The sequence below is a fragment of the Calidris pugnax genome, unplaced genomic scaffold (genome assembly GCF_001431845.1).
Source record: "Calidris pugnax isolate Ruff unplaced genomic scaffold, ASM143184v1 scaffold178, whole genome shotgun sequence".
NCBI classification, from domain to species: Eukaryota; Metazoa; Chordata; class Aves; order Charadriiformes; family Scolopacidae; genus Calidris; species Calidris pugnax.
Genome location: NW_015090986.1, coordinates 2,158,647 through 2,185,939, shown reverse-complemented (window position 1 = coordinate 2,185,939; position 27,293 = coordinate 2,158,647). Strand labels below are relative to the sequence as shown.

Genomic DNA, 27,293 nt, shown 5'->3' with positions numbered 1-27,293 from the left:
TACTCTGAGGAAGAGAAAACTAGAAATCTTAGAAGTAGTATTAAAGTATTTTTTAAAACATTTGGTGAATTAGCAAAAAAAAAACCACAAAAAGAACACAGAATTAATATGTGTGCTCTGAGATTGGCTACACATACGTTTACGCTTCAGTACCTATGAAAAACCAGAATACAAATCTGAAGGCCCTGACCATACAAAATCTGATTCATACAGTTAACTGTGCTTATGGTCTGCAGGTAGCTATTGGCTGAGAATGTTTAACAATGAATAATATACATGATAAACATTGGTATTCCTATGCTTTAGGAGGGAAGAGCCACATAAGGAAAATAACTAAGACAAGGAATTTTTTAAATCTTGGAATTAATCATGAAAAACTTACATAGATAATAAGATACTTCTGCTAAATGTTACAGACTTCAAAAGAATCCACAGTTCACAGCTCTGAACAAGAATCTCTCTACAAGACTCCCATGAAACAAGTTCTATGTACTAATCTCATTGCCTTAATAAATGTATATTTTTCCAATAGAAGCCTCAGTGCCCCAGTACAGCAGTCAGCCATAATAGTCCGACTTCATATATTTTTAGAAAGACTACATTCTAGGCTCCTGAGGAAATGCAACCTGAAGAATCAGAAAAGAAATGTGATCGTACTCACCATACAATTGGTAAAATAACAACACAGCCATTCCACTTGTATAAATACTTTAGTAATCCAAGCAGAACAAAATGCAAGTTTTGCATTTGCCAGGTACTCAACGTGACTGAGCACCTTCCAGACTACAACAACACATTAAGATAACACTTCACCTCATCAGGGCATCCATCCGGTCTCGGCAGTCGTCCGTTATTCTTCAAAAGCTCTATCAAATGAAATACAATCATCTGCCCTTGTTTATCATTGCCAATCATGCGCATGAATTCCTGAAACAGAAAGCCAACTGTCAAAAAAATTTTAAAGGAAAAAAAAGACTCTGCAATATTCTTACAAGAATAAATATAATAGTATCTCACAATGATAAAAATAAAAATGACAAGTCCAGAGAATATATCAATCACAGTATTTTTCCTCCATCCACTATAAATTTGGCTTTAAAGGAGTCCGCCAATAGTTTGCAAAAAGCCACTCCCTTTCTTTCTTGAACTTCACTAATTTCCTAACCTGGGTTCTGTAAGATAACCAAATAACTGTAAGGTTACCTTATTTACATCAACTTAACACTAACGTATTTGTTTGGCTGAGCCTTAGATTTGGAATGGCATTTTAAAAAATACCTGTCATGTTGTAATGAAACAGTTGCATCTGGAATTACTCTCCTCAAATGACAAGAAAAAACAATCTATAATGAAAGACTTTAAAATCTTTTTCCAACAGTCAGGAGTTATACGATGGATATGTACAGACTATCAGGTAATTTTCAGAACTCCCTTTCTTCTTATGGCTTGATATGTATACTTTTTAGCATGTTGATTCTTCTGATTGGATGCCTCCTCACAAACAGTAAGGTATCTCCAGAAAACGGTCAGTAAATATTAACCTATTTAGGTATAGGCACAACCTAGATATTTTCAAAAATTTAAATAAACAAATAAAAAAAGTCTGATAACCATTAACTATGTACTTACAGCTGGTGGGCTTTTGCTTTTGTCAATATATGTGAAGAGTTCATACAAGACCACACCAAAACTCCACACATCTGAGGCCACAGAAAATTTGCTTTCTGTCAGAGATTCTGGAGCATACCTGGAACACACGGCAAAAGCAATATTGTTCTGCGTAACATGTGCCTTTTTGGTTTTAAAGATATTACTTTAAAGACTGATTCTTTTTTCATGAATAAGTGTTCTCTGTTCATAGGCATCAGCATGTTCTCACTTCCTTCCAGTACCTTCTCTAGCATCTGTTAATGATAGTTAATTGGCATTGAAAACACAAACCACTTCAAACAAATACAGTTAGTGATAACTGTATCCAAGTTTGGTTTTTTCTAACAAAGTTGTAGATACTTTTTTTACCTGTAGTTCGAGTAAACACGATTTTGATGTGATAAGGCCTGGCACGAAAGATGGTTACAGTCAGTAAGCATCCTTCCATCACCTTCAGTAAGTCCAGAAGTAGCCGGTACAAAGTTCAAGGCTTGAATTTTACAGCTTAAATTTTACATCTACTAAGCTGCCATTTCATATTATTTATTCTTTAAATATGACATTTTTACAGTGCCTAAGGCAGACTAAAATATAGACTAAAATCACATGCTTGGAATGGCATTTTCTTTTGCTATCAGGACATAAAATGGTGTCTATCACAGTGATACGCTATTATATTTTCTAAGGTGTTTCTGTGTCTTTATAGAACAGAAGTATATATTTTGTAATCTGAATACAGTCTACCAATTTTCATTTCATAATCCTTCAATCTCTCAGACTCTACACAGAGTATTCTTTTCCTTTCCAAACTAAATGCAGCTCATTGGGAGCATTACTGCATTTTGGAGTAATTTGGACCTTCTCTAGAAGCTCAATGCCCAAATACAGACATCTACCAAATATTCAACCCAACACTTTATCCTTGCTAATTACAGTCTGTGGTGTTCAACTCCACTTGGTCAACACAGGGTCTATCCAACAGATCTCAGGTAGAAGATATGAACAACCAGTGTTTAGGGAACCTTAGAAAGGTCTAAAATTTTGAAAGCATCCTGGGTCATGGTCCCTTTCAGATTTCTTTTATCTTTGAATATCTTCCCTGTTGCAATCTATTTCTTTTAAATATTTTGGTAATATTTAGAGGGATTAAAAAACCCATATGTTTAGAAGTCTTACAGTTACATTCTGTTCTGTAAAGTCAAACATCATGCACGTGACTTTCACAATGCTGGGTAACTGATTTGGAGTTTGCACTTAAAAATTCCACAATGTGCAAAACAATTGGCTGAACAGCAAAAACTGAAAACATGCCATGATTTCACATACCAAAGGAAAACTTACCAAAATATAGGGCTTTCACCAGGTTCTTTCACTTTGTAGTATTCCTTGTCTTGTGGCAAGACCTTCGTCAATCCAAAATCTCCAATTTTTACTCTGTTCTCATTCTCCACTAAGATATTTCTGGTTGCTAAATCCCGGTGAACATATCTTTTTGTACCCAGATACTCCATGCCCTAGGAAAAATGTTCCCAAACACAATAAGAAAATACCATTAAGTACCTGCACTTCCCCTAAAGAGATGAATTAATCTCGAAGTTAAAACCAAACACAGATTGTTACCGAAATCGATGTGCTTGAACATTTGTAATTCTCTGAGGAGTTACATTTTTCCAAGTGCAGGGACTTCCCTTTAACTGAAGGGAGCTAGACTGAGCACCCCTCAGAGCCAGGCGTTCTTTGATAACATAGCTGGATACCTGTTACAGCTCCTTTCCATGGAGCAGTTTCCAAATGCAGTTTGCCAGTGATACGCAGAAAGAAAACAAAATTTCAGCTAAACCACACAATCCACGGCAGATGAGAAGACTCTCCTACTTACCCATTTCATTTAATTTTTTTTATTCACTTTGTACATCTGCTTTCCTGATTGCTTTATGAAAATTTATATTATGATTTCTTTAATTTGACAACTATTCTCTGACTGTATTCCTACCTGTCTGTCCTTTTTCTCTTCTGTATGGACCATTATTCACCAACACAGCTCTGCTTATTGTTATATTTCCACTGGTTGCTGTAACAAAACGTTGGTCCAACGTTTTGAACTTCAATGTTATGCTATTACTGACAAAATATTTTCTTCTTTTTTTTTTTTTTTTAAGTGAGAAACCACAGAAATAGTTTGCCTCCAAAGTCTAATCTTCCTCTCAGACTCGTTACCCCGTAGCACCGCAAGGTGGCGCTGCTGTTTACTTGCAGCCCACTGCAAAACCGTCCAAAAATTCCCTGCTCTCATTACCCACTGCAATTCCAAAAAATACCAAACGTCGCTTTTTCAAGTGAGACTCCTGGGTTTCTGATACGACCACTCTATATGAACTCTGTAAATTTTTACTACTACTACTACTACTGTAAGGAAAAGAGTCCTAAGCTTTCTCTGAGTAATTTTTCTACTAAACATATATTTTCCAGGCTAAGAGAGATACTCAATTGAAATAATGCAATTTGTAGTTGAAATCATAATCCTGTGGCACTACTCTAACAACGGAGTTTAGTTTAATTATGTAATTTCAAATGTTTCTATCATTAAAGTTGGGATCTCCAGCAAGGACACCTGAAGCACTCTAAGCATTACGACATAGAAAAATAAATCTAATCATAGCCTCTTCTTCTATCATCCAGCATTAATAAAATGCAGATCCAAACAAGCAAAAAAGAACATCCCCAAAATCAGATTCTTTAAAGTTGAACGTAGAGTCCTATTGCTTGCCACTGGACAAGCTGTGCTAATGGCACAAGTTGCACCAGACGAGAGCTGCACTAATTTGCATCTACAGAAACATCAACACCAGAAAAAGGCCACCTCTGTATCTGCTGCTTTTCACAGATACACACAAAAAATATCCTTCAGGTCAGGAACCCTCTCCCAGTATAGTAGCAAGGAGGCAAAACACAGCAAGTAAGCAAACACACTCATCTTAACCCTCAGCTACAGGCATGCCTTCTCATACACTTGAGAGAAGAGCAACAAGGCAGAAGGAAAAAGATCTTTTTTATTAAAAAGCCAAAATAACAGAGTGACAGAAATAACCAGCACAGAGAACAGATGTGATATACTGAAAGAGCAAATTTTGAAAGAGAAGCAAAAACAACCAAAGAGGGAAATATGATCAGCTAAAGAAGGAAAAGCATTCGGATCCCATTTTCCTAAGTACTATGTGTTTTAACTAAATTGTTTTAAAGTAGAGTGAAATCTTCAAGTGATCAATATAACCTCTGCTTTGCAGGTTGCACAGCAACAACAGTGCAAGACATATACACCATTAATTTTTCTTTACTTCCCTTAGAAGTGAACAGAAGATACTTCAAGAGCACATCCTGTATGTGGCCTTTCCACATTCAGATACTGCATGTACCCATGCTTTGTCACATGAAACAGGACATTCTCCCACTTCAGCATCTGCAGGAGGCATATTCTAGCTCCCTTCCTCCTGGTGGGTGCTTAGGTAGTCAGGAAGCAGCCATTTCATCTACTCCGACTTTTTGTCACCATCCTGAAGACCTGTAATATCTCAGTGCTTCTTTATATATGTTTATGTACACAGAGACACACATTAAGAACCTTTTCTTTGTACCTTTTGAATACAATTCCTTTCCCAAAGTTTCCTGCCATACTTGCACTGCCTGCAAAGGTGAAAATCCACCTTCCAATTCTCCATCACATACCTCTGTCTCAGAGACCAGGGTTCTGAGATAGCTTCCCAGTATTCTTCCTTGAGGCTTTGGATAAAGCTTTAGATAAGGCCTGAAGCCTGTGCAAGCTTCACAGCTTCTTATGAAAGTGAGTAGGGCAGGTATGTTATGACCCTCCAGGTAGCAGGCTGAGACAGCCACAGAATAAAGCAGGTAAGTGGCTGCAGCCTTCTTGTGTTCAAAATCCCTGTTGCTTCTTTGATCTGTGAAAGACTCACTGTCACCATCCTCCTAGGTGACGCCGAGGGTTAGACTCTTCCAGCTCTTCACTTGAAGGATGGTTTTCTTCAGAGACTTACCAGCACTGATACCAAGCTATTTTGTTGCAGAAATAACACTGAGATAATCTTTTATGCCTGTTACAGGAGAATGACTTCTTGTTTTGGAGACACAGATCAGAGGGCTTTTAAGCTGCCTTTGTGTGGGTGGTCACACGTTCAATCCTTCCTCTCTGTGAAGAGAACTGACACTTGCTACAGACTTGTGAACATTTTCTGTTTTTCTGTTTTCCAACCTCACTGCACACTGCTTGCCCATCAAGGGAGGTTTTGCTGGAGACTACACACATAGCCTTGCTTCAGTGAAGCACATGATGCACACAGCATCCTTCTGTACCTGCCCCAGGTTCAGCAGCCAAAAGTTTTACTGCGTCAGTCCAGTTTCAGGCAGGGAACTACCGAGCTCTGCTCACCATGTGAAAGTCTGAATGCCTGGAGAAGTCTTACCTCTTGCAGAGATTCTCCTGCCTGATTCTTGTCAGGCCTTTTCTGAAGATATTGCAGAAGGAAAGTCTTCTGCTCTGTATGTGGCAGGGCCCAATTACCAGACACAGCCTGAAGAACACTCATTAATTTTAAGTAACCTACTGTTTCCACATCCTTGATGTGGGTATTGGGGAAAGGAATTTAAAAATACTTCTAGTACATGCCTTGAGGGTGTAGGGGGTGGTTTTTTTTTTCCTTTTTCCTTTTCTCTTCTCCCCTTGCCCCCTCCTCCCCTCACCTTCTTTTCCCCTTCCCCAAACTACTGAACATGCAATGAAATCTGAAGTGTCCCTATTTCTTGTATCTGGAGTATAACAACAGAAGAAAAACAGGGTAGCCACAAGCCCTCTTTCTGAAGAAATGAGATATCACAATAAAGATTACATGTTTGCCCATTTTCAAAATTTTATGGAAGATATGGAAGATTCGGTACCAACTACTGAAACTAGCAAATAATTTATTACAGCTTTGGGCAGGTCTATGGCTTCTAGTTCTTCATCTAGAAATCTTTGCTCTTTCTGCTAAATAAGCTAATATCATTTGCATTTTAAAGTAAATTTCTTAAACATATACATGATGTTACAGTGCTTTTACAGTTGAATGTCCAAGTTCTGAAAAATCTGTTATAGTATGTCATGAACAGTTTGCCTGGGTGAGTATGTTTTACTTCAGGTCTCCTTAGGGAGAAAAGAGGTTTTAATTCTGTAAGTAATATAAGCTAAACAAATTATAAAATAAACAACAATAAAGGCAGTATATTCTGCCTCAATCAGCAGACCAGCCAGTTTCAGCATCCTCAGAAGTTTGTCCAGTTCTTGAGTACATGAAAATGTATTGCTACTTTTTTTTTAGCGTTATGTAGTGCTACTAGCCCAACAGTATTATAAAAGATACACCAAAACAACCATTGATGGTTGTTTTGAGACAAATGAGACCAAGGAGTCAAAAAATTATTGAAAAATATCAATCACCTTAAATTTCTTACCTTGCATATCTGGGAAGCATACAGCAAAAGCTTCTTGTGGTCCAGCCTCTCCTTATGTTTCTGCAGATAATCTCGTAAACTTCCGTATGGTAAATACTCCATAATTAATCTCAGATTCCTACGACCTTTTACAGCAACATAAAATACACTTATTTTTTTCTGTCATTTTCCAATTACAACTTTTGAAATATAAATATTTACAAATGTTTATGAATAAAAGTAATAGAAAATAGGCTGAATAGCAAAAAGCTAATATATGTACATCACTATGCAATTTTTCATATAATAGTTAACTGCATTTTTTCAGGAAGTGCCATTTATTCAAACAAAACAATAATGTGGATATGCTTAACATACAGAGCATCACTAATCAGGATTATCCCACCAATACTTTAGCTACTATTCCTAAAGCAAAAGTTCCACATGTATATCTGTGTTCATGTAATTCCCTCTCATTTCTGAAATGAAACTCGGAATGGCAGCTAACATCAACTGGTCAGCAATTTTATCATCTTTAAAAACTTAAGTCTGATTTTGAACCCAATAGTCTTCCTTTTACAGCAAGATCCTGGGGAGAATCCATACTTTCATTCACCAACTTTAACAGCATCAGCAGTTCACTTAAATACATTTTTTTCTGAAACTTTTTACTGTCTAGTCTTTTACTATATAGGCTGTACAAGAATTGGTAATAACCACTCCGAGACATTACATCGAGCAAAAAACAACATCAAATTGGTAATAACCACTCCGAGACATTACATCAAGCAAAAAACATCATTTACAAAATGGTTGCATTTTCCTACTTAACACTAAATGCTTTTCTGGGAAGACTTTTATGCTTTAAGAAACTGAATAAAATGTCCACCTTGTACTGAGTAGTATACAACAGACACTATTTCCTTTGCTTTGTACTCTCTTAAGCTCCGTTAAAGTTAGAACAAGTCAATGACCTTCATAAACACTTACCTTTCTGAATTTCTCAGTATGCATAATTAGATATACACCCAAAGGTGTATTCAATATAGCACATACCTGCACTGTAGCATACTCCTTTGTATTTAACAATGTTATCATGCTGCAGAGATTTAAGTATTTCAATTTCTCTTTCGAAGTCCCTAAGGTGCTCTTCCGTGCTGTGCTGCAGCTTTTTCACAGCCACCACTTCCCCAGTATTATCCTGCAGGGGGTCATACCGGCACATCTCAACACTGCCAAAATTCCCCTAGATCACAAATGGAAACACTTGAATTGAAAACAAGTCCACACCTATGACTCTTTCTTAGTGCTTGTTCATACTGCTTCAGTACTCTCTGGATCAGCATTAAGGTGACCACAATTAATTAAGTGAAATGCCACAAAACCTCCCCGAGAGAAAAACAGTGCAGGATCACTTCCTTCTATAAGGAAGTAAATGGTATGGGAGTGAAGGAGGGGAAGGAGAGGGCATGATGTCCATCCATTTTCTCCCCCCTTCTTCACAAATTTCCACTTGCACTCCCAAACAGTCAGTGGGATACTCCTTTTCCTGCACTTGCAAAACCCGCTACATTTAGGTTCCTCTTGGTTCTCCTCTGTTTCTTGGTGTTTCTTCCCCCATTTGTTTCAATGTTTTGTCTTCTTGCCTTCCTCTGTTTATTTTCCTTTATGCAGTCACCGTCTACCACTCTGTTCTGCTCCCTGTGCTATGCTACCATTTTTAGTCAACAACCAACCATCTGCAAACAGAAGCAGTTTTGCTGCTTCACTTTGGAGTCAAATAAATATATAGCTATCATGACAATAAAAACAATAAAACAGCAAGAAGCCATTCTGGAAAAATGGTACTTGGGTGAAGATCTGCCAGCTACACTTGGTCATTTCTCTAGGCAGGCTTTCACACAGCCAGGCTGCAACGACTTGCAAAACAAGTAACCAAATGCTGATTTCTAAAGCCTATAAAGTTCAAGGTCTATATATAATCTCAAAGACTTTGCTAAATTCAGGGACTGCATATTCAGACCTCTCAGAATATGCATGCACCAAAAAACCCAGCTGCACTAGTTCTATGCAAGACTGCTCTGAAGCATTTTTAAATGAATACTAAGTATTGGGGAAAAAAAAAAAAAAAGAAGATTACGTCAGATGCAACTCTGCATTAATCAAAAGGATTTTAGCCTTTTGGTCATTGTAGAGTCAGCTACCTTTCTTATGATCTTCTGAACCTGAAAAAGATCCCCAAGGAACCGCATGTTGTGATCAGATATGACTGAAATTATTAACTTCTGCAATAGAAGTTTCAATGTAAATATTGTATGTGGGGTCATCAGAAACCAACTGAAAAAGATGGTTCTTTCCTAGGCAGCTAGAGAATTTCAAAACATCCTACCTTGCCAAGCTGCTGCAAAAACTTCAGATGTCTTTCTTCAAATTGTGTTGGGTCCCTATCTTCAAAAGCACCAGAAAATCCAAGTGCTCCAATTCTCATATTTGGCAACATATCACTTTCTGTCAATAGCTCATAATCTGAGGAGTAGGAGGAAAAAGGGAAGGGAGGGAACAGGAGACACAGAAAAGCAAATAAGAGAATGAAAACATTTACTACAATCATGCCATATTCCACCTTTGCTTTGCATAGCCCAAGCTAAGTAGAATATTAACAACAACCTTAATTTCTATATAGTGGTTTGCAGTAAAAGAGAAAGATGTATGACAAAAAAGCCAAATGACTTGACTAATTGTGATTCTTGCTTTAATTTCCTTATTTTCTTTTTTGCACACCTACTGTACTTCAAGTCTAGCAACTATTGTGCAACAGCTCCATTATTGCAGAGGGAGAAATGTAAACTTCACAAGGGCTTGTGATAACGTGCACCTGCCACTTGGAAAAAAGAAAGATACCTATATATTTTATTGGGAGAAAAAAGAAAGACAGTCACAAATGTAACATACTTGGTTAAGTGACTAAAATGTTTGTGACAGACATTAATCAAACCAGAAAACTACTTTGAACAATAATCCTAACTTTTAACGGGTTCTCCTCTAGAGCAAACTAAAAAAGCAGTAACATAGGGTCCTTACAAACTTAGATTTCAGGGCTGGTTTGGAGATTGTTCCAAGTCAACACACCAAAAAGGAAGGCACCCCATGAAAATGAATCAATAGGAATCAGGGCTCTTTTTGTCTAATGCATTCTTCTTGTATCACAGACTCACCTGGAGTGAACAAACTATTCAAGTCACGTATAATTGCTCTAAATGAAGGCCTGAAATCTGGCTCATAATCCATACAGTTGTTTATAAGGTTTGCTAGTTCTGTCCAGTTGGGGGCAGGAAGCTGGTGTCTATCTTCATAAAACTGCAGTTTCTGGAATTAAATAGGTGAAAACCACTTTAATATACAACCACAAAAAGTGCAGAAGCCTTAACATTCTCACCAGAGCAGCCAAGAAATAGCGCTCTCAAGCTAGATCTGTTATCTCATAGAACATACATGTGACTGTTTTATATCAAAAGCAAAGGCCAACAATGTAGCAACACTGCAATGTTAGTCTGTTCTGAAATTCCCAGTCAGCTACTGGTGGAAGATCAGAAAATATAGAATGGTAATGGGAAAAATGGTGTCTCCTTTGTCAGTAATTTCTGAAAACCTCAACTGGACTGGTCCAGCAGAAAATTCTATCCACCTGCAAGTTGCCTGAGCTCCTCCAGCTGTAAAAAGCTTCATGAGTGTTATGAAAGAATGTGTATAAGTACAGGAAAGGAGGGCCACTTCTGAAATACCCAAGTATCTGTAAGCTAGGTCTAGGTAGACCTTGGAGATTATTACAAGAGCTGATTATAACAACATCCTAGAAATCAGATCAGGCTTTGTAAGAAAGTTAACAGTCCATTTATAAAAATACCACTACAAATCTTTTTGTAGCCTGGTAAAGGAAATAATCTTTTTACTTCTAACTAAGGAAGCAAATATGTAAGAAATATTTTCATGGAATGTGTTTCACCTCCAACCCCTGCCCCTAGCTGAGACAAAGTTACCATTTCTGGTTTAGCTTAAACATCAGAATTGTCTGCAACCCACAAAGTCCTATGGCATTTAAGGTGTTCAGTTACTAGAAAAACACCAATTAATATTCATGCACATTGTTAGGAATACTTCTTGTTTAAAGTGATACACTGTTGCAACAAAGCAACAGAAATGCTAACAAGATGATACAGGCAAGGTTGTACCTTGTCCCTATAAAAATGGAAACAAACAACGTAAAACCAAACCTCAAATCACTACTTCTGCCCATTATCTACAAGTAAAAGTGTCCTTTTCCTACAGTGGTCATGGGCCACACCACTTTACATGCTTATATATTTACAAGAACAGATGTTTTAAATTAGAAGTATCGAAAGAACTGTTATGACTGCAGATCCAGTAATACTTACTCTTGAAGAATCCAGTGCACTCAGAGGTTTGTCTCCTCCACTGCAGATTTCCCACAAAGTAGTACCAAAACTCCATTTGTCTGTGGCCAGGCTTAATTGTTTGGGATTCTCAATACATTCAGGTGGAACCCATGGTATCCTCTCAAGAAGAACTGTGCAATCACACAAAGGAAATATCATCTCAAGATGAATAATAAAACCAGAAAATTCTATAACGTACTTGATTTAGTAAAAATTACTTTAGTTTCCATAGGTACTTCATTCTTTAATATGCTTTTAATACCTTCCCAAGTTTTTGTTCCTGCCTAAAAAAAACCCAACTACAGGATATGTACAAAAATAGTATTTATGAATCAGAGTGGAGGACCATTAGTTTTATTGCAAAATGAACCTAATGTTTGAAAAATTCCTTAACATTGTTTCCGCATTGTATTTTTGCTCTGACTTTTGTATTTCCCCCAGTGTCACCAAGATTTACTCGCTACCGCAAAGGAACTGCATGACAGATTAAACAGTGCTTTGCTCATGGCTGGCACATTACAGCACAGCACAAGTTGCCAAAATAAGGAATTTCATAATATTCAATTTTTAAGCTTGATAATAATTGTAGTAAAAAATTAAAACATGGTATTGTACTGATGTAGATTTAAAGCTCCTTAAAATGAGAACTCTTAAGATTAATGTAGGCTTCTCATTTAAAAAGAGTTTTAAACAGTTTTTTTGGAAAATAATGACACTGCATTGCTTATATATATATGCTCTTAGATGCATTACTTCTTTTGGCATGTATAAAATAACCAAGTATAAACTGTGTTCATTTTTCCAAAATGATTAAAAAGACTATATAAAGAATAGTAATGTTACTTCAGTTTCATAAACATAACAACCTTGCACACACTTTTCATTTCTTTTCTTTTAATTAATTTTGCTGTTTATAAAGCATTAGAATAGCTTCAATGGCAGATGACAGCCCAGTATTTTTAGCATCCTCAAGTAGTGATGTTTCAAGTATTCCCCAAGAAATCTACTGCAGATGATTTTCAACTGCTGGGCTTCATTTTCAAAAGTGCTTTTACTTTTAACACTGAAAGCTTCTTCAAGCCATAAAATAATCAATTTAATCTTGATCAATAATAGGATACAAAGTCCAGCAGCTATCTGTAGACACAACAGACTTACGCATGGTACATTATAGCATCCTAATAGTACTACCAATGAGAAAAAAAAAGGTTGAAAATGAGAACAGCAGGAAGAAAACCTCACACAATGAAGAACTGTGGCTTTATGTCCTGTAACTATTTGCTGATAAAGACGACACACTCGAAACTGCTGACTAGGACTGCAGAGATTATTTTGAAGTGACAGATGGATGTAGGAACTTACTGTAACAGAAAAATGGCCAGAAAAAAACCCCAAAACAACCTAAACTTACTTTTTAAGTCAGAAGCACTAAACAAGAAAGCTGACACAAAGACTTACTGTCTCTTGGCAAAACTGTAATACTGATTCCAGGATCACTTAGTTTTATAAATGGAAGGTTTCCAGACTTCCTGTCTTCCTCTCTGATAAGCAAGATGTTTTTTGCACAGACATTCCCGTGAACAAGGCCTTTATCCTCCTATTAACAGAAACGTATCCTTTACATACTGACAAAAAAATTAGTCTTATAGTTGAAGAGTTATTTAAAAAGTATTAAAGAAACCAATGTTCTACAGGATGAGGGAAACATCAGCAAAGAAAGTAACAATTGTAGATTAAGTTAATCCAATCTCAAATGTTTCATAAGTTCCACTCAGTTGTAGTTTCTAGCCAATTTTCATCCATTTTAACTATTTACCTATAATGTCGAGTTTAAAACTATTTGATGTACATCAACTCTGAAGAATACTGATCCATCAGTATGATCCATTTAAAATGAATACAAGAATATTTAAATTCTGTTAAAGGAAAGATTCATCTAATCACATATCCTGTCTCAAATAAAGGCCTTTACATTGAAGTAAACAGACTGTAATGTTAGGATCTAAGGCACAAAAAGAATGTACTAGCAGTTTGAACAGTACAATGTTTTCACTTCCCAGTGGTTAACTACTAACACTTCTGGGAAATAGCTTATGTTGCATCATGAGCTGGGGTGGGAAAACCAGAAAGGACTGATTCCTTGGCGGGGGGTAGAGGGGGAGAAGAAAATTTAAGAATTTTTACTGGAAATGTATTTTTATTTCAAATTAAAACATAGCATAAAAAAAGAATGAGAAATTAAATTACATTTTGTGCAAGATACAAAGGTCTGTCCTTTCCTTTCCACTAACTACCTGGTATATGCCCAGCCCATTTTCAAATACCCCCTAGAGTTTCAAGTAGCAGGGTAGTATTTCAGCCATTCTACATGTATTAGCCTGAAACACTTGAATTCGGCCATTAGCAAAACTGACGAATAAACTACTTACCAGAAAATGCATGGCTAATGCCAACTGCTTGGCTACTTCAAGTTTCCACAAGATATTGATGACGGTTTTGTTCTTTTTCAAATATGTGTCCAAGGATCCAAATTTTACATATTCTTGTACAAGGATGTCTGATGTAAAACAGTAAACAAAGTAACAATTAAAACCAACAACAAGTAATCTCTCCTGAAATTCCATTCTTTACTTCAGTACTACTCATCTCTTTCTTTGATACCTTCCTGGTGAACTAACTAGAAATTTGAAGCTATATGACATCTATCATATTGCCACAAATATTCTATGTTTTTATACTTCTTCAGGGTGTGGAAGTCTTCCAAATTTCTTCTCAAATGCAAAATTACTACATTTAATAGTTTCTTAGCGAATATGTTTCCACCTGAACAAATCCAGTAACCATCCTTCCACCATCACTTGAAAGACACCATAAATAACATAATATCTAATACAACATAGCAGTGCACAGCATTATCCATGTAGTGAGTTGAATAACATTAAAGTCATTCACTTCATAGTTGTTTAAAATCTAAATTTAGTGGAGAAAAAATGATCCCGTGCTGACAAAAGATACTCATCTTGAAAACAGACTAGTATTTGCTCTAAAAAACCCCATAGATGTATATATATAACAGATGTCTCCATGCAGTCATCCAGTGAATAACCCAAGAAACAAGATTCATTTCACAGTACTGTGCAGTCTTCATCATTTTTCAATACAACAATTTCAAACTGCATGACTGAACTCCTGCCTTTAGCTGCAAGATGCTCACATTATAGTGCTTCTCATTTAGACTCTAAAGACACTGGAAACTACTGGTATTATATTTGGTTATAACAAATAAACCAATTTTTATAACAAATTCATTTTATAGAACAGCAAACATCTTTTTTTCTTACACTTATGTGAAGCAATTTTCATCAAATCTGTACATAAATGTTTAACTCACAGAAAAAAACCCACCCCCTCTTCCTATTTCAATGTAACTGCATCTTGCTAAACTGTAGTAAGCCTCTTGCCTTCAGAAATAGAACCGTCTATAGAGGACAACTGTGATCTAAAGGAGAAATAAGTAACCACATATCTCTTTGGGTTTTTTTTTTTAATTGTACACATTATCTACCTGAAATTTTAGATGTAGCCCTTCTACATGGTACAACGCATAAACTAGAAAAAACACTTCTGGTCATTTTTGTGAAGAAACTGGTGTAACAAGTTCTTGGCCAAAACTGTGCCTTTTCCAGCCTCCTAAGAGAAGCAAGCGCTGGTTGATTTAGAATCCACCCTCTTTTCTGCAAATTCTTTCTCTCTTAAAGCAGACAACTGTCTACACAGTATGCTTATACAGTTGTTATAAAGTCCTTCTTTTGTTACAAATGTCTGGGTTTTGGGCAAACTGACATTTCTGCCCAAAGACAGAATGAAGAGGGAAAATTGCCAAAGTAGCTCATATTTGCAGATGGTACAGACATGCAGATAGCATGACAATCGTCCAAAATTAAGATTTAATTACAGCATGTTATAAACGTAGTTCAGGTGTTCTTAAAAAAAAAATTATTAATACATAGCCACAATGCAGTAAGCTAATCAGAAAACACATCCTACTGCCGTAGGCAATGCAAAGATTTTATCTTTGTTAACATTTTGGAGTGTTTTTGTTGAAATGATGGGACCTCATGCTTTCAGAATGGGATCTCTAAACCAAACTTCCCAAAGCTGTATTTATGCTCACAAAGTCAGCACATGGATTGGAAAGGGTGGCAGTTTCTGTGTTTCTGATCACAGTAAATGAAGATTTCCTTGGGTATCCAAGCACTTCCCTTTCTAGTGAAACACAGTTCATACGATGTAGGAGTGCAATTTTTTCTAGCATTTCAAAAGCTCGTTTTAGAAGTTCAGCAAAACTTTTAAAAAGTGAGATTCTCGGACAGAACAGACACGACTGCAAGTCATTTACAAAGGTTACTATTCACACCGACTGTATTTATATAACTCTTCCGTTTTCTTTGTTATCACCATACTAACTAGTTCCCAGACACCAAGACTAATACTACCACAACATGAATATGTATTGGTTGTCCAGGTTTTGGTTTGTTTTTATTTCCCTTGCTTTTACCCAGAACCAATGGCAAAATCTAACAACAGCTGTATGAAATCAGTACAAAAAGATAATTGTTTCTACTTACTTTCCTCTCCACATACGCAGACTCCATAATTTAACACCAAGTGTTTGTAAGAAAGTTGGCTCATCATACTTGCTGCCTCAAAGAAAGACTTTGAGGAAGAGGAGAGAGAGATTGAGAGAGAATAAATACCAGTGATAACAAAACTCCAAACCATTACAGAGAGAGATTGAGAAAGAGGGAATAAATATCAGTGAAAACAACCCCACAAAACACTGCATGGTTTCTAATAGATATATTAAAACACATACACACTTTGAAAACATTTCAACTTCCTTCTCATTGCAAATACCCTATGTAACATATTTTCTGTTGTCTGTGATTGGTTTAGGTTTGGTTGTGGGTTTGTTTTTTTTTTTAAATAACTGACAATCAACATTCCAAAGAGGTCAGCAATCTCTTTTTCTGCAGTCAGGTGTATCTCCACGTTTAAAAAGAATCTTTTCTTCCATGTCAGTTCACTAACTAAAGTAAACTGCAGAGAAATTCATGATGCACTATTCAGTTTCCAATTTATTTCTTCATAGCACATTATTAAATTAAAAGACAAGAAGTATTATATCACTCATCCACCACTGGAGACCTTACCTAACCTTGTCAGGAAGGTTTCAGATGCTTTTATTTCTTTAGCCATTTTTTATTCTCTTCAGTGGCATCTCCAACTACACTTGCTTGTGTACTGATTATTCACCCAATAAAACAAGGTCAAAATTAGTACATTTTCCTTTAGGTGACTATATTTGTCTTTCTGTACCCTTAGTCCTTTTAACAACTGATTTTAAACTAACTTTAGAATGTAAATATATTGCCCAGCTTATTCAAATTAAAATGTGAGTTATAGTTTATTGTTTTCAATTGTCCAAAGTGTATGCCTACATCCTTATGAATATTAACTGTCCAAAATGTCTTTTCCTTTTTCGCTTACATTTTCATATAGATTTGTTTTAAGTGACTGAAAAGCTCAGTAAACAATGAACTAGTTCTCTTGGCTTGATGTAAATACAGCTAGATTAATTAGTAATTTGATACAATTATATAATCAAAATACACAATAAACAGCCATATAAAGTTACATTAATGTATTGAGCACTACCAAATCTTGTTAAAGCATTCAAAATTAAATTCCCATATTCACAACCTTGGGTTCTGTTACATTATGGGTGTATTAGTTTTTGTAGAAAGGCATTTCAGGTTTCCTCACAGCTTCACTCGAACAGTGGAAAGTGTAAGTGAATATAAATGATTCTACATATGGCAAGTGCTTCTAATATATAAATATTTCTGATTTTTAGTGATTTGGTGTGAAATGTTGATTTCACTGAAGAGCCAACAGGACTCCAAAACATTGAAGGTAGCCTACAAAAGGAAAGTAATTTTATGTAAATGGTAGTGCCTCATCTGTACATAATGAATTACTGGTAAAGGCAACTCTGTGGCCATTCCACCTCTCCTGCAATAGTTGTGTCATACAAAGAAACTGTTCTCTGGTTCTCAGTGGCTAGCTCTAAGTTCTCTGTCGGATGGTGGAGAGAGGGAAATAGATTATATAAGTGTACTTCCCAAAGCCAGTCTCAAATCCAGCATCGCAGGACCAAGAATGAGCTTGGTTCAACATACAACCCTCTACCATATAACAAATAACTCATTTATTGTAATAAAAGTAATGCTTAACATAGCATGAACAAATGTTATATAGTAGTCAACAATCACACGCACCTCAGAGTAGTTTCTATGCACTTTATCCAACACCTTTAAAAGAACTTCAGTTTGATGGAGCTGGCCATAGTCTCCCACTTCTTTCCTTACACCTTTAAAAATCTTAGTAAACGTGCCCTGTCCAAGACTCTCCTCCTAAAAGAGACGAAGGATACAGATGGGAAAAAAAAAAAAATCAGAAATCTCTGCCTGTTTTGCAAAAGTTCTCTAAAATGACCACTTTAAATAATACATATGCAAATCTCCAAAGCCAGCACACCTCTAAAGTCAGACCGAGGAGACAAGGAAGCAACTGTATCAGAAACAGCTTAAATCTTTGTTCATTTTTTATTAACTCCTTAAGGAGCTCAGAAAATAATTTGCTGCAAGAGCCAGAGGAAGGAATTGCTGTTACTAAGATGCATTTAAACATCCCTAGACATAAAGAAAACAACTGCTATTGCAGTCAAAAGGCAACTCTTATTTAAAAAAAAAAACAACAAAATAATTTTTTGTATCAATGACAAATTCTTAAAAAATTCTTTTCTCTCACAACTCTAAAATTATAGCAAAACCTTCTAGCTCAGATATGGCTCTTTTAAACACATACTGAGATTTTAAAAACTGAGTATGTATTAAATCAACTACCTGCACGGAAGAACCAACTAACAGACTTACGAATATCAAGTCCTCATTCCGGATTTTGTGAAAGACCATCTGGTTGACATTATTGTGTCTCTGGAGCGTAGGTGATGAAGGTACATCAGAAACACTATTGCTTCTGAAGACGAGGAGATTTGATTTATCTGGAAGAAGAAAGAGGGTGGGAAAATGAAAAACAAAGTAAATTTGTGAAACACAAAACTAAACAAATATTATTTTAGAAGGATTATTAATGAGAAGCTGTTAATCCACAAAAAGAAGGTATCACAGAGTTTATTGAAAAAGCCACACAGTATTTCATTAAACAAACCTAAAGTCTGACTTTTTCTAATCAGCGAAACATTTAGGTTTCTAATTTAAGTTTCTTAATTGCTCCTACTTTTGACAAACACACTGAAAATAGTCCTGCCTCCTCTCACATTTTAACTTCAGCAGTATTTGTAATAACAATCAGAGGTGGAAAAAGGGGATGTAAGTCACCTTCTTTTACATTACGAAGTCATTCTGTTAAAGACATCCATATCTTTCTGGTGCCTGTTTAGAGCTTTTACATACTTTTGCTTTGGCAGCACTTTAGTGATCCACATTGCCTTATATTTACCAGAGTAATTATTCTTCAAGTGATTTTGAAAAAAAGGCTCTCCACAAAGTAGAGGGGGTCTGTTTGTAAAACTAAAGCTGATAGCTACGTATTTGTAGGCATATGCATGCATGCGCTACTATATTTATTTAATAATTTACAATTCTTATGCATATACATTTTTGGTTTGATGGAAATAAGGCTAAAAAATTATTCTCCATAACGTGCATATATATTTAATTGTCAAATCTCTTCTAAGCTTTTGAATCCATTGGCTAATTTCAATCACATTTAAGAGAGGTAAAAGTGATATCAAATAGTCTATTCTTGCAAGTTTTTGTTTAAATAGGGACTTGGATAGAGACAATGACTAATATGAACTCTAAGTAGTACTCCTTATAATAAGCAAAAGAGGCAGATGTTATCAGAATTTATAAAGGAGAAAGATATCATAAATAGACAAAAACCTTATTTAATGTAAATTCAAGAAAAATCCACTCCTCAGGCAGAAGGTCTATTCTGTACGTATTTTTCAGTGTTAAAAACAAGTTGAGATCATACTGCAGCTTTGGCGTAATTCCACTAATATGCCAACAAATGATGAAAGAAGTTCACTGCCATTATTGGTTCCATTGCTTATGGAACTATTCTCAGTGAAAAATGATAGATTTTATAGCTCTTTCCTTCTCAAGACATGAAAACACTCAATTGTAGAAGAAACACCACTGCACACAATCCACTGTAATTAAGAAATCAGTTTTGCTTCTAATCATGAAACTGGCTACCATGATTCTTTCTGGAAGACCATCTCCTAACAAAGTAAAATTTGGCTGAAAACTGTAACTACAAAAGGTGAACAAATAGGCCAGTGAAATTTAAAAAAGCCCACATGAACATAGAGATGTACCTACCTGTGTGTCATTTAATGTTAACTTATTTTAAAATCTTTAATCTAAAAGTTGCAAACCCTTCTGCTTAGAAATAATCTTTCTCTTACCTTTTGGTTTTGGAGGACAGCATTTGATGAACTGGAAAATTATGCTGTCTGAACGGACAGTTTCTGTCTGGTAACAGGTCAACAGATCCTTAAGATTACCAAAACTTCTCTTGGTTCCACTAAGATTATATTCTCCATTCTCATTCTTCGTAATTAGGCAGTGCTTGTAATCAGTGGTATTCTCACGCTGCAGAGATTTTTTCCATTACAAATAAAATTGATCAATATTTAGTACTTGAAAGCCTATTTAAATATATAGCACTCTACTAATTAAAGAAAGAATGCTTCAGCAAAATATTACCATGATTTGTTATTCTGTTCTTACTATGTAACATTGATTCTGAGAAAACATGATTCTACTCCCATCACTGGAATTAGAATGTTGATGCTAAGAAAAACAAATGTTACGAAATCTGAAAAGATGGAGCTGAGAAAACATATAATGGATCCTAGGAAAAAACCTTTCGAGCTAGTAATGAAAGCTTCTTCACCCTTACAAGGGGTAACATCAAAACAAAATTTTGTTGGAAGCAATAGACCAAATGCTCATGCTCCGTGTTGTTTTGGCAAGCATTTGGAGATCTCAGCTGTATTTCTATTTTTCTGCTGTCTACAGTACCGTTCTAAGCAATTAGTTCCTAGCACAGATTTTCAATATGCACTGAATTATTTTTACAATGAGACTTGAAAAGATCCCATTAAACATTTTTAAACAAGAGGAGCTCTTAATAGTGCTTTCATGGTCCTTCACGTCAACACTGAAGAAAATGTTCCAACAAATTCTGGATCTCAAAAGCCTCTAACGGCTTGCCCAGAAAGACTCAGAAAAAATTTCCATTACAAATAAAATTGATCAATATTTAGTACTTGAAAGCCTATTTAAATATATAGCACTCTACTAATTAAAGAAAGAATGCTTCAGCAAAATATTACCATGATTTGTTATTCTGTTCTTACTATGTAACATTGATTCTGAGAAAACATGATTCTACTCCCATCACTGGAATTAGAATGTTGATGCTAAGAAAAACAAATGTTACGAAATCTGAAAAGATGGAGCTGAGAAAACATATAATGGATCCTAGGAAAAAACCTTTCGAGCTAGTAATGAAAGCTTCTTCACCCTTACAAGGGGTAACATCAAAACAAAATTTTGTTGGAAGCAATAGACCAAATGCTCATGCTCCGTGTTGTTTTGGCAAGCATTTGGAGATCTCAGCTGTATTTCTATTTTTCTGCTGTCTACAGTACCGTTCTAAGCAATTAGTTCCTAGCACAGATTTTCAATATGCACTGAATTATTTTTACAATGAGACTTGAAAAGATCCCATTAAACATTTTTAAACAAGAGGAGCTCTTAATAGTGCTTTCATGGTCCTTCACGTCAACACTGAAGAAAATGTTCCAACAAATTCTGGATCTCAAAAGCCTCTAACGGCTTGCCCAGAAAAACTCAGAAAAAAAAAAAAAAAAAAAAAAACAACAAAAAAACCAGCCAGGTCAGTTAGTGGCAGGCTTAGCTCACAAGCTTGACTCTCAGACTTTGACTCTCTAGGCTTCCTCGTGGACTGATCTCTTAGTTTAAAAAATTCTGTGTCAAACACACTTCACTGACTGGACATAAAATTTTTCTGAAACTGGTCTTAAAATGGCTGCTTACTTTTCCATCAACATTATTTTGTCATTTTCAGAGATGTACTCGTATCTGTGACAGTGTTTTGCGAAATTGTTAGCCTGGTGCACGGCAGCAGAAAAAAACATGTATCACCTTACCTAGTTAAAAACCCAGAGGTAGTTCTGTTAATTTAATTAAAAAGAAGCCCATCCTTGGAACAAGATCATGCAATTATGTAACAACAATATTAAAGTACTCTATTATCACTAAGTACAGTCTCACAGAGGAGAGGTACATATGGTTCTTTAGCTGCATGAGAACTGCAGGCATTTCAAGCATGGTTCCCATTCTAGCTAACTCTACCAGGAGACCTACACTGATTTAACAGCTGCCAAGTAATCTGGCTGGCCCAGCACTGGGGATGGGGACAACCCAAGACCCAAACCCAGAAGAACCTGTGAAGGAGAGACACTCTCAGATCACCAAGGGCTGCATACTCAGTCTAACTAAGCCCTATTCTATAGGGGCAAGGACAGGGGTGGGCAGAGATCCAAGGGAAAAAATCCAACTAAAAAACCCCAAACCTTAAAAAAAAGAAAAAAAACCAGCCCAAACTGCTCCACCACCCAAACATTTACTGCAGTCCCAAGAGCCATGCCACCGTCCTCAGAAGTCTCAAGCTCTCTTCCCTCTCTATGCCTTGTCCTCTTAGGCACACAGTATGTGTCATTAGTCGTCCTCTACCGTACAAGTATTTTGAAGTTTCTCACAAGACCCTGAGAGTTGGCCAATCTGACATAAGTAGCTATAGAACATACACAGCAGACAAACATTCTGAAGAGAAAAATCAAGAATCGTTTACTGAACATCCCAGGACTGTTATGATCATGCAATAAAGATTATACAGGTACTATCTAAGGTAGAATACAAACCTCTATAGCGAAGGTGAGGAAGTATTTTTTAAAATCTTTAGGACTGCACCGAAGAACATAGAAACCAGTCTGATTACCCGCTTTCTTCAGTTTACTGATAGCAAAGTCCATGCTATAATAAAAAGAAAATATTTAATATTGCATAATTTCAAAACCCTAAACATCAGAGATTGGCAAATGAGCATTATTATCAGATATCTAATACAACATCAATTCATACTCTCAATTTTTACGATTTCCTTTAAGGTCGTTTTTTTGTCCCTTTATTTTCCAATACTCAAGGTGGTTGCTTGTGTAGAAAGCAGCATATTACAAATTCTTAATATTAAAACCAGCACAATTATTTATTTGATGAGAAATCTTACAGCCTAAAAAAGTATATTCCCCTAGGCTTTCAACACCATTATGGAAGAAGCTGTAATAAGACTGCCTAATAAATAAGACAAAATTAGCTAAATATTTGTGTGGGTGAAAAAGGTAGATTTAACATGGGAAAGTGCTAATTAAGAAAGAGGAGTTGAAATGAAACATTGTTTGTTACTACAAACAATTTCCTACAAACAATTACTACAAACCAATTTCCCCTTTAACATGCCTTGCTAACTGACTATTTCTATCCATCTCAGGGAATGAAGAATAGAATTGCTTGGAAAGGTCTTGACTCATTGCACACTCTTCTAAGCAGCACTAAATAAAAGTTAATATACAGCTTTAGTCATTAGTGCAAGAAACGTGATCAGAACTGTATAGGTCTCCATCCCAATCCTCCTTCATCTCGTCTGAAGGTTATAGCACCTATCCTCTTCCTGTCACTGGGAAATTTACAGAACTGCTCTCTATTAGCTAAGCAGACAGTGCTAGTTTCAAGCAACCTATCTTGTACGTACCAGCTTTCAAGCTTTCTGTAGCTAAAGCACATACCCATTTCATTCTGCCTAACAAAACATTTCTAAGTTCCCATGTGTGGTTCTGCAAACAATAAACAATAGTATATGAACTATAAAAGAAAATTTTAAAAAAATTCAGGAGAATTTTTTCTGTACTAAATTCTCCCTCTAAAAAAGCAAAAAAAACCCCACACCCCAAAGAAAGCAAACAAGGAGGCCACATTTCTTAAAAACAGACAAAACCTCTGATTTACATGGCTAGCTGATTACTACAATCCTTGCTCATATATTACAGAGAGTGTTCTCTGAGTTTGCCTGTTTTCCTTTGGCAACTCAGATAACATAACTGCTAGAGTCTGCAGTGGAAACATGAGAACCTCTGTCTACGACACTGTATGTTGCTGCCAAGGTAGTAACTATAATTCTGTAAAATCAGCGCTATGACTTTGCTGCCTGTTTCACTTGAAGAAAAAAATAAATTCTAAGGGAAGAAAATTAAAACCAGAATCTTTCCATTTATATTTTACAATACATCAAGGCGGCATATTGTATTTTGCAAAGTGAAAACTAAGAGGAAAAATGTAAAGCATTTCATGTTACATAAATGTAGTAAATACACATTTCAAGATGTCCATCATGGTTCACAGTCAACTAAAGTTTCTCTGTCTAAAATATCACCTTGTTATATTGCTAAAAAATTGCTTACAAAATTGGTCCATGGCAGTTGCTTTGGATGTTTTCGAGGACTGATGGTGGTGCTACTTCTTTACAGAGATAATGGTGGGCATCCGCTGTTAATCTGTAATATCCATCAATTAATGATACAAAGGAGAGAGCTTCTCTTAATGACTGGAATTCAGCCTCCTGTTAAATCACCAGGGGAGAATAAGGCAGGGTGTGGAGGAGAGAAACAGGGGAGGGAGAGAGAGAGAATTTCAGTTTTTAATTGGCAACACAAAATTTCTGGATATGGCAATGGTATAAGAGATATAACTATACACATAAAATTAAGATACCCTGACGGGTTTCAACTACTATTTGTACAGTTCTACCTCCCTGGTGCCACCCAAAACTCGTTAGCAATCTTCAGTGTTCAAAACCAAACCCAAACCAAACGAATCTGCCATTAAAAAAAAACCTTAAATATATGAAACAGCAGAGGGAACATTTGAAAGGGAAAAGCTGAGTAGGTACAACTTAGTATGGCAGACACATACTGCACTGGCTACACAGTGGTTGTGTTTTTTTCATAAAGAAAAGACTTCACTTATCAAAGATTTATGGAGCTGCCTCCAAGTAGCAAAGAAAAATCTCTATAAAAGTACCTGCCTGAAAATTTAAATAGTAGGCAGCAAAAACTGCCATCCTAAGCTGGATCATAGATAGAAGCTGACCTTTAACTACTATAAAGAGAGATGTAATGGATTGAAGTGGGGAGAACAATAACTTGGTCAAAGGAAATAGGGTGTGGAAAAGGTCTATGCAGAATATGTTGAACAGGTAAGAGCAGGGCAAAATTAAATCCATTTGTAACAACATATTTATTACTGGCAATAAAGGAAAACAGAGTCTATTTTTATATAATTATCTATATATTCTTAACATTCTGACGGTTGTATCAGAACATTAAAAGCTGTCTTTAGCTTAACAGAGCAGTGTTACTCTACCATCTACAGAGCCACACTAGATTTTCTTTGGTTGCGCAGCCCAAGAGAACAGGCTGCACAAGTTTGCCCATGACACTGGGGACACACTTAGTGGCTGAACATAATTCCTTAGTAAGTTCTTTGTTAGACATCAATAAAAAAAATCTGGTGCTTTTGATCACGTGCCAAGAATTTGTTTGGAAGTCTTCAAACTCCTTTTTAAAAGAGGGCCTGGAAACAACTACCTTTCCGGTTCTTTCAAACATGACTGGAAAACCCACACAAACAGACCTAGAAATCCAGTGATTAAATCAATCCATATATCCTAAAACCACGTAAAGTACCTTTCTATAATGAATTCTACTAGCTGCGTGACAGGTTAAACTAAATTACAAATTCTAATTTACACATCAGCTAATTCTGGTGTATAAAGTGTCCACACAAAGATCATAAGGAAAACAGCAGCTACTGCACTTTTTCCGACTCAGCCTTACTCTTCAGTATTTTTAGACAAGCTCTTAAAAAGTCACTTCTACCCTCAGAAGCACATGCAGTCAAGTACCTAACTACTGCTATTGAGAATTTTTAAAGAGAATTTAATGGCTCAAGATTAAAGAAGGAATGCTCCTCCACCAACCTGAAATATTATTATGCTCTCTGTATCATAGATGCTCATCACTGATATTCCAGCTATTCTTATGTTTCAATAAAAAGCCTTGAAAAAATTTAGAATTCTTAGCAGGTCATTTATTCTGTGCCACTAATGCAGGACATGAATGTGAACTGCAATTCTACCATAAATAAAAGTAAACCATATGCTGATTTAAGTATTTCTGGACTTTTTAAAAATTATTTTTACAGAAAATAAATACACAATCTGTACACAGCTTTTTCAAACACAGAGAAGAAAACTCTCCATTCACAGAAGATCACTGAAGGCACAAAGATCAGTCACAGAGACAAAGGAAGAAACAACCTGAATCGGGTCTGCATGGCAAGGTTCTGGTAGTGGGGGGCTACAGGGAAGGTTTCTGTGAGAAGCTGCCAGAAGCTTCCCCCGTGTCCCACAGAGCCAGTGCTAGCCAGCTCCAAGATGGACTTGCTGGCCAAGGCTTAGCCCATCAGCAACAGTGGTAGACCTCTGTGATCACATATTTAATAAGGGAAAAAAGTTGCTCTGCAACAGCAGCAGGAGGAGGGGAGTAAGAATATGCCAGAGCAACAACTCTGCAGGCACCAAGGTCAGTGAAAAAGGAGAGGGAGGAGGTGCTCCAGGTGCCAGAGCAGAGATTCCCCTGCAGTCCATGGTGAAGAGCATGGTAAGACAGGCTGTGCATCTAAAGCCCGTGAGGGTCCATGGTGGAGAAGCTCTGCAGGCACCAAGGTCAGTGAAAAAGGAGAGGGAGGAGGTGCTCCAGGTGCCAGAGCAGAGATTCCCCTGCAGTCCATGGTGAAGAGCATGGTAAGACAGGCTGTGCATCTAAAGCCCGTGAGGGTCCATGGTGGAGAAGATTTCCACCTGCAGCCTGTGGAGGACCCCATGCCAGAGCAGGTAGATGCCTGAAGGAGACTGTGACCCCATGGAGACCTCTACTGGAGCAGGCTCCTAGCAGAACCCATGACCCCTTGGAGAGAGGGAGCATGCTGGGGCAGGGAAAGAACGTGAGGAGGATGGAGTGGAAGAGACAAAATGTGATGAACTGACTGCAGTCCCCATTCCCTGTCCCCCTGCATTACTGGCCGCGGAGGAGGCAGACAAATTGGAAGTGATATTGAGCCTGGAAAGAAGAGGACGGTGGAGGAAAGGTGTTTTTAAGATTTGCTTTTATTTCTCATTACCCTACTCTGATTTGATTGGGAATAAATTAAATTGATTTCCCCAAGTCAAGTCTGTTTTACCCATAATGTTAAATGGTGAGCCATCTCTCTTTGTCCTTATCTCAACCCACAAGTCTTTTCTCATAGTCTTCTCCCCCTGCCTGGCTGAGAAGGGGAGTGACAGAATAGCTTGGTGGGCACCTTGTGTCCAGTCAAGGTCAAGCCACCGTACAACTATGTGACAGTTATACCT

At 36.6% G+C, this 27,293-nt stretch overlaps 1 protein-coding gene across 8 annotated transcripts in view; it reads right to left on the bottom strand.

Moving 5' to 3' along the window:
* JAK2 (Janus kinase 2) overlaps positions 1 to 27,293 on the bottom strand; it is a 95,002-nt gene that overhangs the window by 5,569 nt on the left and 62,140 nt on the right. For all 8 annotated transcript variants that reach the window (XM_014953921.1, XM_014953922.1, XM_014953926.1 and 5 more), the window contains 16 exons: positions 24,283 to 24,440; positions 22,690 to 22,801; positions 20,143 to 20,329; positions 18,581 to 18,708; positions 17,924 to 18,058; positions 16,211 to 16,298; positions 14,012 to 14,139; positions 13,041 to 13,179; positions 11,562 to 11,713; positions 10,344 to 10,494; positions 9,518 to 9,654; positions 8,185 to 8,374; positions 7,150 to 7,274; positions 2,992 to 3,164; positions 1,630 to 1,747; positions 814 to 927 (listed from right to left, as the gene is read on the bottom strand). In XM_014953921.1, coding sequence (XP_014809407.1) covers positions 814 to 927; positions 1,630 to 1,747; positions 2,992 to 3,164; positions 7,150 to 7,274; positions 8,185 to 8,374; positions 9,518 to 9,654; positions 10,344 to 10,494; positions 11,562 to 11,713; positions 13,041 to 13,179; positions 14,012 to 14,139; positions 16,211 to 16,298; positions 17,924 to 18,058; positions 18,581 to 18,708; positions 20,143 to 20,329; positions 22,690 to 22,801; positions 24,283 to 24,440 — 2,235 coding nt within the window. The remainder of the gene's footprint in view (positions 1 to 813; positions 928 to 1,629; positions 1,748 to 2,991; positions 3,165 to 7,149; positions 7,275 to 8,184; positions 8,375 to 9,517; positions 9,655 to 10,343; positions 10,495 to 11,561; positions 11,714 to 13,040; positions 13,180 to 14,011; positions 14,140 to 16,210; positions 16,299 to 17,923; positions 18,059 to 18,580; positions 18,709 to 20,142; positions 20,330 to 22,689; positions 22,802 to 24,282; positions 24,441 to 27,293) is intronic.